Raw genomic sequence first — 19,153 nt, forward strand, 5'->3', positions numbered from 1 at the left:
CACCTCTAGAGTGGGGTGAGATGCAGGGAAAAAGTAAACATGGCTGGAGAATACACAACATAGGGCTGTAACTAAATGAGCATGCTGACCTACATATCTGACCTGCAGTAAGCAGGACACACAAAAAATCTATCCCCAACTATGCTAGTCATAGGACTATGAAAAAGACAGGTGGGTAGAAGCAAGTGGAAGCACAAATATTCCAAGTTTTGGGGAGCAGGTCATCAACTGGTCACCCCACCAGTAAGTAATGCACCTGCATTTTCCTCATCCTCCTGTTGATTGGGGTTCAGTGCCATGACTTGAACAGTGACAGAGCTCCGAGAGATGGTACACCCAGTTCCTGGTGGCCACACCTTATGCGTCTGCATGTGCTTCTTCACATTGGACTTTTGTGCAAAGGCACGGCCACACACGATACACTGGAAGGGCTTCTCCCCTGTGTGACTGAAGGAAAAGAGAAAACAACCTCAGAAGCTGGAAAGTAGACTCTCCCAATGGCAGTATAATCTGACTATTGGTTGTTATCAGTATGCCCAATGCAGAACTTGTAAAAAAATTGGAGATTCTGACAATTATAGTTCCCAAAAAAGACATTTTCTAAGCTCTGCAATCTTAAATGTTGTGGACCCAATGTTATTTTACAAGGTTTTCTCCCACCAGGAACATGTAGTAATCAGGAACAAGGTGTACATTTATTTATTCATTCATTTATTGTGATTATTTCTAACTCCACATTTGCTTTTAATTACAAACTGCAGTTAAGTAATCACAAAATAAAGTAAGATAACAAAATTATAGAATAAACTAACAATAAAAAACCTTTCATTTTAAAAGAAAAGCAATTAAAAAAAATTAAGAGGCCAACACAGAAGACCACTTGCTGAAATAAAAAAAGGAAACCTACATCAAACACATCTTCCTAGATAAGCTATTCCACAAGTGGGAAGACTAATTTTCCTTCTCATATGCATTTACTGTAACTTAAATGGAAAAGGACAGATCTGTCTTTTCCTAGATAGATTCAATTTTGAGGGAAGCTGTTTGCATTTTCAGAATTAAAAACCAAAGTTTGTTACCTTACATTGTTTTTTCCTGCTCCCAGGAAAACAGCCTATAGGCTGTTTCAAAATTTAATACCAAAAACATTATCAGCCCTAATTAGAAGTTTGTAGTCCCTTCCTCCCATAACATCTCAGTACAACATGGAGACTGTATCACTTAAAGATCACTTTCTCATTTTTTTCCCTGTCTGCTTTTTGTGACAACTCAATTGATGGAGGGACAGTGAAAATCTGGGTTGGCCTACAACCAATTTTACTTGTTTTGTACTGTGTGCTGTAAATGCTTTTTATGGTTTTTACTAGTTTAAACTATGTGTTTTTAACTTATGTTTTTATATTAATAATGTTTAATTATTTTTAAACTTTTGTAATCAATGTTTTACTGTTATCTTTTTAAATTATTGTAACCTGCCTTGAATCCCATTGTGTGTGTGTGTGTGTGTGTGTGTGTGTGTGTATAAAGAACAGGATGTCAAGGTGCAATAAAAATTACTACAGGAAGAAGCAGGAGACACACAAAACACGAATGTGGACAGGGATGTACACATCAAAAATTTGAACATATGGACAGAAGGACTTTTTCTTGGTGTCAAATGAAGAAGCAGAACCTAAACGTGGCAACCTGGAATTATAAGATGACCTCATGTACAAGTTGAGGGCAAGTTTTGGGGACAAAATTATGGCTTTTTCACATGACCTGTGGATATGTTGAGGATAAAGCTTAGGGATATGTAACAAAAGATGTAAAGGATGAAGCAAAAGGAAACGATGCCAAAGAATTTACAAAATTCCAACAGGCATTACTGTGAGTGTTCAACCTAAAGACAGGATGGCTGAGAGAAAAGAGGGAGGTCAGTGCTTCCAGGAGGGAAGCTTGCCTTTCACCAGGGTATGGTTCCCTTTTTATAAGAGTTAAAGTACAGTACTTACATTGACCCATGGATAAGTCAACTCGGGTGTTTTGGTTCAATTTTTTGACTAAAATTTCTAGACGTAAATATCAATATATACAGTAATATTATTAACAGGATTACCAATGACTAGTCAGGAGAGTCAATGACAGGGATAATCAGGAAGGCTTGCAATAGACTCTGTAAAACCCAGTGAATCCAGTGGGTAAGCAGCCAACATCTGGACGTGAGTTAAACTCATGCATGCATGCACATGTGTACACACAAATGTACACCATGCTGTAACTAGTGTTCAACTTTTAGGGAACCACCCTGGCCTAGCAGATAGATGGCTTAAATTTCCAAAGCCTTAACCAGAAAGTAAAAGTGGCTACAATGGAATCATAATTATTGCGCTTGTTCTATCAAACAAGCTATTGCCATTGTGCCCCATCTGGAAGCTCAGCATTACCTTCTGATATGCTGCTGTAGGTCAAAGTTCTTGGTGAAGGCCTTGTCACAGTATGTACATTTCAGTTTGGGTGATTTAGGCTTCCCTGAAGGACAAACAGCAAGAAACAAAAATGCACATGTCAAGAAAGCTGCTGTCACAGATTCTTACTCCCTCATTTCAGTCCGTAAATACTGTATTTTAATTCCCTTTTTTATTAAGTTCTTATACTACATCAGATTAAATATAGTACAGACCTCTGCCAGACAGGCATTGCCATACAGTGCCTAGTGCTTTCTGTTTTCAGCACTTCTCTGTATCATTTAAACATCATTTTTGATCTTACATGCACACAGACAAAAATACACAAACTCCTAATGTGGGGGCAGGGGGTTCACCCTAGAAATGAATGATATGCACAATCCAGAATTTCACTATCCCTCCATGCCTAATGTAAGTTACTAAAATACATTCTGCAACATTCTTCTACTGCCATATTTTAGGTAAGATCACAGCAAAGGCAAACAGCCTTACCTTCTAGGAAGGTGCTATCTGTTTTAGAACGGCGGTTCTTTGATGGTGAATCAAAATTGGTCACATTTCCCCCACATGTATTATTCAAGGGAACAGCAGTATTCGGGCTTTTGGACTTAAAGCCTTGCTTTCCTGGACTATACACTGGAGGGGAGGGATACACAGGGGTTTCCACACATTGGCTGGGCACCTAAAACAGAAATTATTGGTGAAAACATACTTGAAAGTGTAGTACTAGCATCAGAAAATGTCATATTCAGAACAGACCTCAAGGCTCCAACACTCTTCTTCAAATGTTTGGCCAAAGGCTGAGCTAACTTCAAACATGTCTGTAACTAGCACTTGGAAATGTTACTTTTTGGACTACAATTCCTGTGAGGATCCTTGAAGTTCTCAACGAAAGAATAACTTCTTGAAGCTCTGCTCTTACCATTCGAAAGGTACAGCACTGAGAAGGACGAAGTGCACTCTCTTGGCTTCTCTTCTCAGTTCCTTTAAAAGCCTGAAAAACAGCAAGCAGGTCAGAGGCTTGCTGCTTCGAGGATACTACAAACTGAGTATGAAATGTTTTATTAAAGTCCATATGTGTTATGGCTGACATTTAGCTGGGGAAAATTAGATGTTCTGCTCTGTAGTATGAATTGTATTAATATTTTCCCACAAAAATAAAGTGGTTGCAAGATGTATGTGTTTTATATGCCACTTTTTTCTCAACATGGAACTCAAGGCGACTCACAAAATGGATTAAAACACAATATAGCTAAAAGCCAATCATAATAGTAAAAAGCAGTTAACTATTAAATGAATTATCTCATTAATAGGTAGTACTGTAATTTAAAACAATTTAAAAGCCTTTGGAAACACTAGGATAAAAATACACCACTGCCCCCTACATCAAAACAACCTCCCCAAGTTAATAGTAAAAAACCTTTATAAATAAAAAGGTCTGCCTGCTGCAAAAAGAAAACAAGAGAGGAGACAACCCTAGTTTCCCATGGCAGGGACTTCCACAGCCCAGCCACCGAGATAGCCCTGCTCTTACATCTCTTCAACAAACATGCCAGTGATTCTGGTGCGAACAAGAGGATCTTAAACTTGGAAAGGTTCACATAGGGAGATACAGTCTTTGTGATAGTCTGGACCCAAGCTATAGAGAATTTTATACATTTTATACAAGCACTTTGAATTGTGCCTCAAAAAGGAATCATAATGTAGCTTACAAAGTGAAGCTATTATAACAGAGAAGTTATATACGTTTCCTATAACCAGCCACAATCTGGCCACACCTTTCTGGACCTGCTGAGGTTTCTGTACTTTTTCCAAAGGCAACCTCATATAAAAGTGTATTCAGTAATACAAATGGGATGTAATCAAGGCATGTATCCCTGAAGTCAGATCAGATGTCTTCAGGAATGGGAGTAGCTGGTGCACTAACGTTAACTGTGCAAAGGCACTCCTGGCCACTGCAGACACTTAGGCATCCAGACACAGGACTGAACCTAGGAAGCAAATCTGAGATTTCAGGTACATTGTAACCTCATCTAGTTTAGGATGAATATTATTCCTTTATCTGCTTTTCAGCTGACCACAACTATTTTGTCTTGATTTAGAAGCATGCTACACCAAGTATCCAATTTTTGTTTTCAAACCATGCCATAACTTCAGGTGCGTCAGAACTAGAAACAATCCTAAAGCCATCTTTGGTCCCTCACTGGAAGGAAGATGACATAAAAATGAAATAAGTAACTAAATAAATAAAATAAAAGATAATTGCTGAATATGGAAGTGTAGAATTGCACAGTTAATGATTAGGCTCACTGGTTTGGGGAGACATGCTGTACTGACTTTATTAGATCTTAAATACAGAAAGCAACAGGAATTTCTTATAGAGATAGTCTGAGGTGTCTTTGAGTCAAACTGTATGTTATAAATCAAATAAATCTGTTTAAAATTAAGCTGGCAAAATGTTATGTATGTCTGTTTTTGTAAATTGAATAAAATTTAAAAAAAAATTAAGCTGACAAAATAATTCTGAAACACATTTTGCCTAGCCAGAGCAAAAGGTATAGCATTACATGGTATAATGAGGTTACAAAGTGCTTTCCAATTTATCTTATAGTCTTCATTGTGGCTCCTGCCTGATCTCAGGGTATGACTTCTAAGGAAAAAAGAAAACGAGGCAAAGGTCTTGCCAATTTACTTTCCTAGCATAATAGTACTTTGCCCACTACAAACATTTTCTTTTCTCTCTTAGCTAACAGCCAATAATAAATATTGTCAGAAAATAAATATGGCTTATGGAAACAGATCCAGGGATTATTTAAGATTTAAGCAATGTAGAAATGGTGAAGCCACGCTGGAGGGGCTTCTGAATTTCCAATAATAATAATAATAATAATAATAATAATAATAATAATAATAATAATATAAAATTTATTTATATTCCACCTCTCCCTATGCATCAACTATGGTTTTCAGACTATGTCCTGGAACAGATGGGTCAAAAGAAGTGGCTTCTGGCCGATTTGGAGGCGTGACATTCAAATGATGCACACCTCCAGTGTGGCCTGAAGCCATGCCAAAACTGCATTCCAGTCCTTTGGATCAGAGCAAAAAGGAACCAGGATAATCCAGCTCTAGAAAGCGTGGGTTGGATCCTGCAGCGACGGCCCAATTGGTGCGATAACAATCTCCTTGTGGCCAGACTCAGGCCACTCTTTCCTGCCCATCTGCTCCAGCCCCAAGTTTCTAACATACTGTACTTTTTTTCTGTTTCTCCATAAATCTCCCCTGCCCATAAAAACAAACACATCTCTGCCTCCTGGCTTTGCTTTAGAATTCCAGTACTTGCAGACAGTTACATGATGTTCCCACATAATCTCATTTAGCCTAATGATGTGAGCCATTTTAGTAACCTCTCCATATCAGTCGTTCCTATAGCCTATGCTGCAAGTAATTTTACTTGTTCTCTAAATTTGCTGCAGATGGCTGACTTCTTCTTGATAGATTATTTACTGATTTACTTATTTACTGATTAGAAGATAACCTTATGTATTTTGTTATGCTACTCTCAAATTTGTTTGGTAAATCACCTTTTGGGGTTGGGTGAATCAGAAGTAGCATTTTAGATAGCAAGCACAAACCCATCTGTACCTCCATAGGTGGGTAGGGCTGCATTCCCAGATTCTGTATCTCCACTGTACCATTCCCATTCATGGAGGTAGGTGCACTATACACTTCCACAACTCCACTGCTACCAGCACTGGCCTGACCTGGTGCTCCAAGGGTTGGAGGGGGAGGAGGGGGAGGTTGAGGTGGTGGTGGTGGTGGAGGTGGCGGAGGTGGTTGAGAGAGGTATCCTGCTCCAGTGTGCATATTCAGGCTGCTCTAAAAAGACAAAATGGGGAATTAACAAAACTTTGGAAAGAAAGCATCAAAAAGATTTGTATTCAGACTCTCGCCTCCATTCATAAACCTTATTATTATTATTATTATTATTATTATTATTATTATTATTACCATCATTATTAGATACAATATAACTAAAATACACAAAAGGCTAACATTAAATATAATTGAACTATCAATAAGATTAAAAACTATTTAGAATATGTCATTAATAAAAAGTCACTTGAAAAGATTACAGTTAAAAGCAGGACATCATCCTATTAAAAAAAACCTTTTTTTGTCTGCTGATGGAAGGATACCAAGGAGCAGGCTATTCTAGCCTCCAAGAAGAATGTGCGTGCAATGAACATGTGACCCACCCAGGTATTTTATTGTAAAACTCCACTGCTTCCAGAAGCCGTTGTTAAAGCCCCTGGCTGATTGTCTATGGTGAACAGAGTAGGAGAAAGAATGGGGTAAGAAGGAGGAAAAAATGAAGACACACATGCTGGAGCGTGCTGGAAGAGAGAAAGATTATAGAGACAGAGGCAGAGAAGGAACAGAAATTGGAATGGGGTAGCCTGAAAAAGCAAACAAACAAGGAGAAGATGTGGCTGGGAGAAGGAAGCAGGATTTAGGAGATGACAAGAGAAGGGATGATTAAAGATGGAAATGCAAGTAAGAAATGATGAAAATAAGTAGAGAACAAATGAATCAGTGAGGACAAAGTAGGAGCAGAGTTTGAGAGATGAGATTACAGCATTACAAGTAACAAAGCAGAAAAAAGGAAAGGTGAAATAGGACACACAGCAGATGAAAAGAAAGAGGAATTTTGTGGTACGAAGTATTAAAATTCTTAAGAATGAACTTCTGGGAAATATTTTCAAGAATGTTTGCCAACCTGAGAATTTTTCAGAATTCGTTTAACATATTGTAAATAATTTTTCAATTTGTGTCTCTTCAATACAATTTTTTAAAAACATGGAAGTTTCCAATCGTTAAAATGAAAATGAGTTATGTCTTCTTTTCTGTACCCCAAAACTTTTAAACATCTCCTGTTTTTTTTTTTTTTTCCTTTTGGTAAAGAAACTAGTCTTTCAGAACTAGTCTTTCAAAATGATAGCTTAATTCTCAAAATATTCTGGTGTTTTGCTTATTTTGAGCTGATCAGATTAATGGCTTGCAGTCTATCTTAAAACAGGATGAAGCTGTTTGTGTCATTTCTGGACCGATACCCCAAAATACATCTGTTAACTGCAGAAGAAAGACTGTGGAACAACAGAATGGTCCAAAAGAATCCCTTTACAGAAGTGGTAGGGAATAGGGATGGGGAGATGGTGGGAAGACAGCAGCAATAGGGAGGGGAAATGGATAGCAAGTGTGGTAGTGGTGGGATGTAGGGTGGATGAGGCAGCAGCTTCCTAGGGAGAAGATGGGAAAAGGTAGTTGTGATGGAAAGAGTGATGGAAGATTAGTCTGATGGAAAGGAAATATGGATTCTAGAATGGTGACAAACGTTCAGTAACATTCTGGAATGTTGTAAAGTTCTCAACCACTGGGAATACTAAAGAAAACTGTATAACATTCAAGAATGAGTGAGGTCAAACACAATATTTTCTTTAGAGATCAATGAAAAATTAGAGAACCCGGTTACATGGCCCGAAAAATCCACAAAAAACTATGGCTGCCAGCTGTAAAAAAGCCTTTGACTTCGCAAAAATTAGAAAGTTCTCAAACATTCTTACAGAGTAATATTTTGGAGAATCTTCTCAAGCTCAGAGAATATTTTCTTACAGATATCTTCACCTTGCATCACTAGTGGGAAGATGAATAAGTAACATAGAAATGTACTGTGTGGTGGCAGCATTGTACAGTGGTTTGAGTATTGGACTAAGAATCTGGGAAAGCAGGGTTCAAATCCTAATTCAGCCATGGACGCCCCCTGGGTGACTTTGAGCAAGTTACTGTCTCTCAGCCTCTTGCCCTGAAAATCCCATGAAAGAGAAAACAACTGGAAAGCACACAACAACAGTGGGACACTAAACCAACTAATTAATCCATGCATTATTTTGTTACAAGCACTCATGTTTACTATGTACTATTAAGGAACTAATTCTCAAAATGACACCCCCCCCCCCCTTCTACACAGGAAGGTATCACCAAGTTAAAACAACCTTAAGATTTGAAAACACAAAAATCACTTTGGGAGAGATAAAGGAGGGCAACTTCACAACAGTCCAAACTGGATTTCCATTGGTTCATCTTTTAAGACAGGAGTGGGCAATTTTTATAGTCGAGGGCCACATTTTCTCAGTGAAACGTCTTAGAGACTGCATACAAGTTTTGAAGATGAAGCATCTTTTCTTTCTAAAATTCTGCCACCAGGAGCCCTGATGGTGTGGTTAAATGCCTGTACTGCAGCCACTCACTCAAAACCACAAGGTTGCAAGTTCAAGACCAGCAAAAGGGCTCAAGCTCGACTCAGGCTTGCATCCTTCCGAGGTCGCTAAAATGAGTACCCAGATTGTTGGGGGCAAATTAGCTTACAGTTGTAAAACATTTAGACACTGCTTAGGCAGTATGAAGCGGTATATAAATGAAGCTTGTTTGTTTGTTTGTTTTGTTTGCCCCCCCCCCCTACTCACTGAAGATCCTCCAATAATGTTTTTGTGAAAAGGTTCCAGTTGCACAAATGGGAACTTTCTTTGTAAATGCATGGCAAGGGATAGGAAGTGAAATGGGAAGTTCAGCCGTGGACTGAAATATTTTACTGCTTTAGGATGTCAGAAAGTTTCTTTCTTGTTTCTCTCTTTTATACATCACCTTTACTTTTATGAAAATAAGAGATACCAAAACTGCACATATTTAAGCTGATGGTTTTGTTTTCCATTTCTTTTCTCAATGATTCATAATATTCACTGTCATTTTCTCTTGCATACATGGGAGTTTGGTATGGAATGGCTATAAGATCTCCAAACTCCCAACCCAACCATCAGGTTGTGAAATAACTCATTTTGTAACGACTGAAGTATACAGTGATGGCAAAAAAAAAATGATTACGTACTTCACACATGTGTTTTTTAACAGACTTTTGGATTCACACATGTATTTATTTATTTTTTACAACTTTACAGCAACTTCTCAACCTTTGGTGCTGCTTTACCAGAGTTTGTATGCATCTTAAAACAACTGAAAAACATTCTGTTTACCTGAACAGAAGGTTGTACTGCGGACATTGGTTGGTCCAGAGTTGTAAAAGCAGACATAGCTGACATCAGGACTTCATCACTTACTAAAATATTCCCTTGGACTAATGTCTGGATCAGAGGAGAGGGCGGGACCGTAATGTACGTGGAGATCTGTTAGGAAGAAAGGTTTTTTTAATTAAAAAAACTTACTTTGGTTCTCAATCTAGAAATCAAAAAATAATTCTTGTGATTCACATTAAAATAGGCTATAACAAAATTCCCAATCCCTATCTATCAGAAAGGATGTGGTAAGAAACCATTGAATACTACAATGTCTGAAAATATTGCCTTGGAAAATACTGACAATATTTAATATTTATACTAAATTCTGGAGTGTAAAAAGCACTTCACAAATCCTTACAATACCCCTGCCTCATTAAGTTACTGTTTTCCTTTATGCAGCTGACTGGGGGTTAGGGAAGATGTTATCTTTGTTTCTTCCTGGAAAAAGTGGAAATATAAAAGAGAACAGTTAAATGTATATTAGATAGGGATAAAAGCTGTCTTATATGTTAGTATATATAAGGAGTATAGTGAGCCAGTCTGGCATAGTGGTTTGAGTGGAGGACTACAACTCGGGAGACCAGGGTTTGAATCCCTACTTAGCTATAGAAACTCACTGGGTGACCTTGTATGAGTCAGACTCTCAGTCCCAGAAAACCCCATGATAGGTTCCCCTCAGGGTCACTATAAGTCAAAAACAAACTTGAAGACACACAACAACAACACAGAGTTTTGTGAATGCTTCTTTTAATCAAAGGAAGATAACCATTTGGATTAATTCCCTCCCCAAACTCTGAAATAGCAGAGCTAGTGTAGTGGTTTGAGCCATGGACTGTGACTCTGAAGAGCAGAGTTCAAATTCCTGCTCAGCCATGGAAACCCACTAAATGGCCTTGGGCAAGTCACAATGTCTCAGCCTCAGAGGAAGGTAAAGGCAAAAGTCCTCTGAACAATTATTGCCAAGAAAATATTGCCTCTGATAGCTTTGCCTTAGGGTCATCATAAGTCAAAAATAACTTAAAGGAACACAACCACAATTCTCCAAAATCCTAACTTAAACAGATGGTTTATGGTTATAACATTCTATCCACTGTTTATGGCACAGACATTGCAAAACATTCAGCATTTTTACCTGGCGATTGGTGGTCTGAGCCTGCTGTACTGAGGTAATGGATGGTGTGTACCCACTGTTAGCCAGGGAGACTGTAGCCAATGAGGGGGTATTGCCTTGACACTGTTCTCGCTTATGGGTCATGAATGCTGGGAGTGAGTTGAATTGCTTCTTACACTTCCCACAGAGGAATACATCCTCATCATCTGCGATCAAACAAGGGGAAAGTTATTGATCTGACTCTTGAGATTATTTTCAGATGAATTCAATAATAAATAAAACTTCAATCCAAGCTTGGGAAAATTACTTTTTTTTTTTTTTGGATTACAAAGTCTAGAATTCCTCAGATATCATACCCATGTTGGCTGGTCAGTTCTGGGAGTTGTAGTCTATAATGTAATGTTTTCCAAGCTATGGTTTCAGCAAGAGAAATTTGAACAGAGGCAAGTGAATTGCCAAGTTTTGGTATTCTTATTATGAGAACAACCAATGTTTATTTTTCTAGAAGTAATTTCCATCTGAAACAAAGTTCATGCTTTACACAGCAATTATTTTTCTCTCTATGCCTGTGAGGGAGAGATGCACATTTTCAAATACCAGGAAACATGCAATGGATATACACAAGGGAGCAGGCCTGGCATATCTAGTAAACATTTGGAGATATATGGCCCAGTATAGATTAGGAGAAAGTGCCACTATTCTGCTTTGGTCAGGCCCCACCTGGAATACTGTGTCCAGTTCTGGGCACCACAATTCAAAAAGGATGTTGAGAAATTGGAGCGTGTCCAAAGGAGGGCAACTAAAATGGTGAAGGGTCTGGAAACCATGCCTTATGAGGAACGGCTTAGGAAGCTGGGTATGTTTAGCCTGGAGAAGAGAAGGTTAAGAGGTGATATGATAGTCCTGTTTAAATATTTGAAGGGATGTCATATTGAGGAGGGAGCAAGCTTGTTTTCTGCTGCCCCAGAGACTAGAACATGGAACAGTGGATGCAAGCTCCAGGAAAAGAGATTCCATCTCAACATTAGGAGGAACTTCCAGAAAGTAAGGGCTGTTTGACAGTGGAACACACTATCTGCCCTGATCCGCTCCCAGCAGAACCAATCCGCTCCCTGTAGGGAGCAAAAAGAAACTGCTCTAGTCATCTTCCTGGAAGGGGCGCCATAGGCATGCTGGCATGCCATGATGATGCCTCTTCCACACAGCACCATTTAGGTCTTGCATCGTCACGGCATACGCCATGTAAACAGGCATGCGCCAATATGGCACCTGAGTGGCATGGTGAGAGCTCGTAGTGTCCGGATGCTCAACCCTCACTGTGCTTACAAGCCAGCACAAAGTGCCAGTCCGTACAGCCCCTATGTGTCATCTGCATTTCCATATAGGAAATTAGTAACAGAACTGGCAAACTGAGAGGTATACATTTTGACTCTCCACCCCCTCCCCCCATTTCCTTTAATATGCAGACAAAGGACTCACCCATGGCCTGAATAGTGGTGGATGCATTGACAGGTTGTGTTGACGGATCTGCTACTCCTCCTTGGCCATCTAACAAGGACTGAACAGCTAAGACTGTCTGATTATCCATTCCTGAAGAAGCCAGAAATAGTGATTAGAGGATCTGTCTTTAAAAATACCCATAAATAGTTTTGAAGGAAAAACAGACAAATCAGCTTGTTTTAAGACTCAAGTATATTAATCAATTTAACCCAACTTCTCTGTCAAGTTCTGCGAGTGTCACTTTCCATTCTATGATAAACCACCAAATTATATCACACCCATCCACAAAATGTTCTCACACAACAATCTTCACAATTTACCATGTGCATTGTTCTATTAAATCAGATTAACGTCTGACAATCCAACAAGACTAAAAAGCCTTTCTGATTAAGATGAAGAAAGATCATTTCAAGGATACATAAACAAGACCCAGATCAAGTAAGCTGCCATTAAAACTGCTAAATGCTTGTCCCCTAATTTCACCAATCTAGAATTTTAGAATCATAGTCTGACCCCTTCTACACAGTGAAATCTAGGCTTGTAGTGTTTTCATTACCAGATCTATTCAGAGGTTTGCCATTGCCTTCCTCTGAGGATGAGAGTATGACTTGCCCAAGCTCACTCAGCAGGTCCTAGTCGAACACTCAAACCACCACATCACACTATTTATTTGTAAAATATATTCTAAACATTAAAGGGAAGTATTAACAATACAATGCTTCCTGTAAAACTTGGAAGTGGGAGTGGGGGGATACTTCTTATTAAATTGCAAACCTGCCATGATTGCTGAGTACTTCAGTCCTATGCAAGTGCTAAGGCTGCAGGGGAAGACTACCACTGTAGCCAATGGAGAAGAATCTTCTTTTTAAAACTGGAGGATTTTGATATAAAAACAGGGGTGGGGCAGGATGTTTAAGTCTCCCCCACCCAGGCAAGATGTCCCCTAAATCTATGTGTGCTTAACCACAGTAAAAAAGAAACTGATTTTAAACAGCACGTTGCATACTTAGTATAGCAAGAACACAGTGTAGTGGTTTGAGTGCTGGACTACGATTCCAGGACATCATCCCCTCTCAGCCATGGGAACCCACTGGGATCTTAGGTAAGTTACACTCTCTCATCTTCAAAGGAAGGTAATGGCAAACCACCACCACCACCCCACTGTACAAATCATGCCAAGAAAACCATGGGTTCACCTCAGAAATTTGCCATGATTTTTAAATTATTTGAAGAAAAACAACAACAAAAGCAGTTTGTATCCTTACCCAGAGCTAGTCTGTGCAGTCAGCAATCACAGCATTTTATTTGAGATGAAAGGAAAGCCTAAGGCATAAGAAGCACTAAAAGGGCTTCTTAAATGGACTACATGATGGGGGTGGTGGTGGTGGGGAACCCTCTTCTTAAATGAACTAAAATGACACTGTGGTAAAAAAAATACCAAGGGCATTCTGTGACTGGCCTGGAGAAGATTCTTACAAAGCAAGGAACTGATCAAATTATAGAAAGGCATGCAGTGAGATAGCTGTGTTAATCTCCTTAATGTAAAAAGACATAAAGGAGACGGGAGGAGAAATTTCCAACCTAAGCTTTTGTAGACTCAGCTCACTTCATCAGATGCAATGTTCTGTTAGTTTTGGTAGCATCAGCAAGATCTGGGGATCCTTGTTTCACATTTCTATCTATTTGCAGCTACCTGGTTCTATGAAACCTGTTTTCTGATAAAAAGTATTATGTTATCCAAATAAAATCTGACTCTTGTGTTGGTAACATTACCAGGTTTTGTGGTTGTCTTCTTAATTCTTGGCTTGCTTCACAATTACAGCCACATTTTAAAAAAAATCAGAACACCTTGTGCTCCATAATCCATTAAAATAGATACATCTGCCAATTCTGAACAAAGGAATAAAATAAGGAATAGCTGCACAGGCGCTTGATAGGTAGGAGTGATACAAACAGAAGTATCCCGTGTCATGGGTTACCTAGATAGAAAACTTAATACTACTGTCAATAGTATGCTCCATAAATAAAACCCAAACAGAATATAAGAGGATTTAGGGCTTATCCAAAGTATATCCCTACAACATTATAACCTTTTCTGAGCATAGCTCCAAATAATAATAACTACTAATGCAAGGGCAAATGTGGAGTCATACTATTTTACCCACATATGCCCTGTAACTATTTTTTTAAAAAGAAACTTCTGCCGTGATGCAAAAGTGAATATTCAGCCTTCAAAAACAACTTCTTATAGGAGCTGAAACGATATGGCTTTATAGGAGTCAAATGTGTGCAAGCTGTCATATCCTTTTCAATTCAGAAAGTAGTGTGCAAAGGTATGTCACGGAGGTCCATGCCATTACCTCCTATAATAGCAATGTAATGTTTAGAATACATTCATATTTAACCTGTTTTAAAAATATTCAGATTTGTGCAAATAATGTCATATTCTCCAGCATACTGTCAGTTGTATTTGAATAGTAGAACTTAACAGGACCACAAGAGGATACCTGCTATCTTTAGGTGTGTGTGTGTGTGTGTGTGTTTTCCCAAAAAAGAATCTGCCCATCTCTGGGTTACACAAAAAACTCTTTAGGTACTGATTGTCCAGGAATTCTGCTGAAGATCATTAAATGGAAATCTAGTATACACTACATCCCTGTCAAATCAGAGGAGAAAGATAAAAAACAGATGGCGCAGCTAACACTTTCAAGCTCTACTTATGAACTTTTTTTGTGTAGGCATGTCCCTTCAAGTAATTTATAAACTTATGGTGACCATATGAATTTTGTAGGTTTTTTGTTAGGCAAGGATTATTCAGAGGTGGCTTTGCCAGCTCCTTCCACTAAATATAGCCTACAGCACCTGGTATTCACCGGTGGTCTCCCATCCAAGTACTGACCCTGCACTATGGATACAAACATTTAATTTAACAAGACATAAAGCTGCAATTGGGCAGTCAAGGGGTCAAGTCAATAAATGAATAAAGGGGTGACATGTGTGGAAGAAACCAAGATATCATTGGCAGGGGCGTCTCCTCTTGTGCACTGCATAAATAATCCAGTTTGACATTGCTTTAATTTGCCATGGCATCATGCCATGGCATTCTGGGAAATGCAGCTTGTTCTGACACCAGAGCTCTCTCTCTGAGATGGCTAAATGTCTCACAAAGGTACAGTTCCCAGAATTCCACAGCATGGAGCTCAGGCAGTTAAAGCGGCATCAAACTGGATTATTTCTGTGGTGTGGATGCAGCTGCACTCAAAAGCGCTAGTGGCTCTTAGCTTGTGGCATAAGAAATGTAGCTGTGTCTCTTGACAATTCCCAGAATTCCACAGCATTGAGCGATGGCTGTTAAAGCAGTGTCAGATTGGATTATTTCTGCAGTGTGGATGCAGCCTAATGTCTCACAAAATGCCTCTTGCCCTGGGTCCAAGCTGTGGAATTCTGGGGATTGTCCCAGAAACCCACAGCATGGAGCCAGGGCAGTTAAGTCGGCTTCAAACTGGATTATTTCTGTGGTGTGGATGCAGCTCCAGAAACTCAAAACAGAAGAGGGGGCAGCTAGTAGCTAAGCCAGGGCGTAACAAGAAATGTAGCTAGTCTCTTGACAGAGGTGACCAAATGTCTCGCAAAATGCCTCTTGCCCTGGCTCCACGCTGTGGAAATCTGGAAATTGTCCCAGGATACCACAGCATGGAGCCAGGGCAGTTAAAGCAGAGTCAAACTGGGAGAGGCCTTCAAAAGCGACTGTCCCTCAGAGCCAGGGCTGATGCAACTGAGGCAAAGGCCTCCCTTAGAACTCCAAGGCGGCCGTTCCGCCAGGGGACCGCCGCCCTCCGCGCGCCTGGACGGCTGTTCCACCCTGCCTCCCTCCCTCCCTCCCTGCGCGGCTGGCTGACTGGGGCGTCCCCTCCGCTTTCTCATTCTCAGCCACCGTCCCGTCCGCAGCGGCGGGAGGGGAGCCACCTGGCGTGGAACAGCCACGCCCGCTCCCCAAGAGAGGGATAGACAGATACCTTCCAGCGCCTCGAATATCGCCTGCGCCATCTTGGAGCCAAGGCAGGAGCAGCCTAAATAGGCATTGTGGGAAGCACAGAGGCTGGCTCGGCCGCCAGAGGGAGCCCGAGGCCGCGCTGTTGGGGAGGGGAGGCCGGCTGAAGGAAGAGCCTCTCTCCGAGAGGGAGAGGCATTGGTTTCATTATGAGCCAGTAGCGTTTGGCCTAAAGGATCCCTTGCAGAAGAGTCTCGCTTAAGAAGGCGACGTAGCGTAGTGTTTTGAGCCCTGGGTTCGATTCCCGGCTCAGCCATTTAATCATAATGGGTAATAATAATAATAATAATAATAATCATAATAATAAATAGGTTATATAATATAATATATTATATAACCTATTTATTATTATATATATATATCCCGCCCTCCAATAAAGTAAATAAATATAAAATATAACACATGCATAATAGTAATTTTATTTATAAAGTAATTTATTTATAATTAATAACTAAAAATTGCATGACTTTGGGCAAGTCACACTCTCTCAGCCTGAGAGGAAGAGATTTTGCCAAGAAAGCCCCATGCTTTATTTATTTATTTATTTATTTTTAAATTTTTTAAATTAATTTTAAAAACAACATACAACTACTTACAAATCAAACCAAAGACATACAACAATAACAAATGTGACAATAATACCCCTAAAACATTTAACATATTGTCCATGATAGGGTCCCCATAAGTTGGGAACAACTTGAAGGCACAGAGTACATACACAACTACCATTCCCAGGATTCCCTAGCATCGACCAGGGCTGTTGAAATGGTCCCAAACTGGATTATTTCTGCAGTGTGTTTTGGACCAAGGTCTGCTTCTCTCAAACCCTATGTCTAGATTTGACTGCTGCTTGGATGGGAAACACATGAGTTCAGTGGTCTCTCTGAGGAAAATTCATGGAGGATGAAGCAATCAATGGCTGCTAGTTATGACAGCTATGTACAGCTGGCCCTCCACATTTGCGGCTTTGACTTTTGCGGCTTTGACTATTTGTGGTTTTGATTAATATGCTCTCTCTAGGAATCTCTGGATCCTCCAGCGCAACTCTGCCAGAAGTTGACCACAGAGTTGTGCTGGAGAACCAAGATGTTCCTAGAGGAAGCACTTCTCTAGGCATTTGTAGGTCCTCCAGCATGATTCTATGATCGACTTCTGGCAGATGTTGACCATAGAGTTGCACTGGAGGACCTGGAGATTCCTAGAGGTGTTCTCATGGGTAAAAAGAATAGTGGGTTTTTTATTTGCGTTTTTTCCACATTCACGGGGGTCCTTCACCCATAACCTCACGAATGTGGAGAGAGCACTGTATTACCTCCTCCAAAAAAATCCCTCGCTTACACCTGTGATAAACCCTGGAAGAGAGAAGAAAGCAAGAATGGAGAGCCCAGATGCTCCTGGCCCAGCTGTTGTAGCATTTTCTGTCTCTGTGCAAATAAGGTGGGAATCACATTCTTCCCATTGTACTTGACAAGTTTGGAGTTTTATCACACTGGCACTAATTTCGGCATTAAAGAGAGATTAAAGCGCATTTAAAACATCCCACAAATAAAGCGAAAATGGCGAGTAATCAGGCAAATATTATCACACGCAATTGAGTAAATAAAGTGATATCGGAAATGCGTTGCCGCTTAAATCTCGAAAGTAAAAATATGAACATTAATGCTTCTTGGTGACCACTTTATGGCGGGTTTTGTGCAACGTCATGTGAAATCGTTTCGCTCAATTATGCAATTTTTCCAGGATATTCATGGGATAAACTCCAGATCTCATTCATGTGATAAACTCTGAAGCTTGGCACAGTGGCGGGGATCTTCCATCTTTCCTTAACAGTGTGGAAAAGAGAAAATAGCATCATGAGTGCATGAAATAAGACCCAGCATGGTGCAGTGGTTTGAATGTTGGATATTAGGGCATTAGGAGAGCGGGGTTTGAATCCCTGCTTAGCCATGGAAACCCACTGGATGACCTAGGGTGAGTCACAGTCTCTCAGCCTCAGAGGAAAGCAAAGGCAAATCTATGAATAAGTCTTGCCCAGAAAACCCTGTAACAGGGTCACTATAAGTAAGAGTTCACTAGAAGGCACATAATGTGAAAACACAGTGGAAGGCTGCAAATGGAAAATACAGGGTGACTGAAAATTATCTTTACAATTTCTATTTTATATAAAACTTGTAAAGATGATTTTGAGACACCTTTCGGTGTTGGGGGTTGCCAGCGGAAGGGGTCCCCCTATACTTCCAGTGAAAAGTATAATCCTGATTATCCTATCGATCCACACTTCTTCCACCTTCATGTGGTTGTAAGTATCTGCTGGTTATTTCCCCATTTGTGTGCCCTTTGCTTTATGTAGCTCAATTGATTCACCTCACCAGCAATAGGCCAAGAAGCATTTTTGGCTATCCTTAGTCAATGTTTTACTATTGAGAGCTTGGAAATGTTCCCTTTTTTGGACTGTAACTTCCAGACTCCCCCAGCCAGGCTGGCAAGTCCAAAAGAGGAAAAATTCCCACAAGTTTTGTTATTGCTGCATTTTCTACCCACAGAATTCAGGTTAGTGGGTGGTTTAAACATAAAACTCAGTGCAATCAATCAAAACATTTTTGATGCTAAACAGATAGAGTAGCGGAAGACAACTCTGTGCCTTACCCCCGTTGTTAGATTTAGAAGATCAATTTCTGTTAACCCTCACCATGATATACACTTGGGTCCAAAACACACGACAAAAATAATCCATCTTGAGACTGCTTTAGCTGCCCTGGCTCAATGCTAGGGAATCCTGGGAACTGTAGTTTATTGTAGCACCAGAGCTCTCTCTGACAGAGAAGGGCAAATGTCTCACAAAACTACAGTTCCCAGGATTCCCTAGCACTGAGCCAGGGCAGCTAAAGCAGTCTCAAACTGGATTATTTCTGCA

General features: G+C 40.0%; 1 protein-coding gene across 4 annotated transcripts in view; it reads right to left on the reverse strand.

The window, feature by feature from the left end:
• ZNF341 (zinc finger protein 341) overlaps window positions 1–16,236 on the reverse strand; it is a 29,594-nt gene extending 13,358 nt beyond the window's left edge. Inside the window, exons 1-9 of one of the 4 annotated variants that reach the window (XM_089514084.1) lie at window positions 16,205–16,236; window positions 12,168–12,278; window positions 10,710–10,894; window positions 9,536–9,685; window positions 6,093–6,326; window positions 3,370–3,441; window positions 2,940–3,129; window positions 2,427–2,511; window positions 257–447 (exon numbers count right to left, since the gene is read on the reverse strand). In XM_089514084.1, coding sequence (XP_089370210.1) covers window positions 257–447; window positions 2,427–2,511; window positions 2,940–3,129; window positions 3,370–3,441; window positions 6,093–6,326; window positions 9,536–9,685; window positions 10,710–10,894; window positions 12,168–12,278; window positions 16,205–16,235 — 1,249 coding nt within the window. In that variant the 5' untranslated portion in view covers window position 16,236. Of the gene's footprint in view, window positions 1–256; window positions 448–2,426; window positions 2,512–2,939; window positions 3,130–3,369; window positions 3,442–6,092; window positions 6,327–9,535; window positions 9,686–10,709; window positions 10,895–12,167; window positions 12,279–13,453; window positions 13,505–13,961; window positions 14,746–16,204 lie in introns of those variants that run through there. The other 3 variants (XM_089514085.1, XM_089514086.1, XM_089514088.1) reach the window with 3 other exon arrangements.
• Between the last annotated feature and the right edge of the window lie 2,917 nt (window positions 16,237–19,153).

The sequence above is a fragment of the Sceloporus occidentalis genome, unplaced genomic scaffold, assembly GCF_023333645.1.
Source record: "Sceloporus occidentalis isolate IW3139 unplaced genomic scaffold, rSceOcc1.0.p SCAF_3, whole genome shotgun sequence".
NCBI lineage: Eukaryota > Metazoa > Chordata > Lepidosauria > Squamata > Phrynosomatidae > Sceloporus > Sceloporus occidentalis.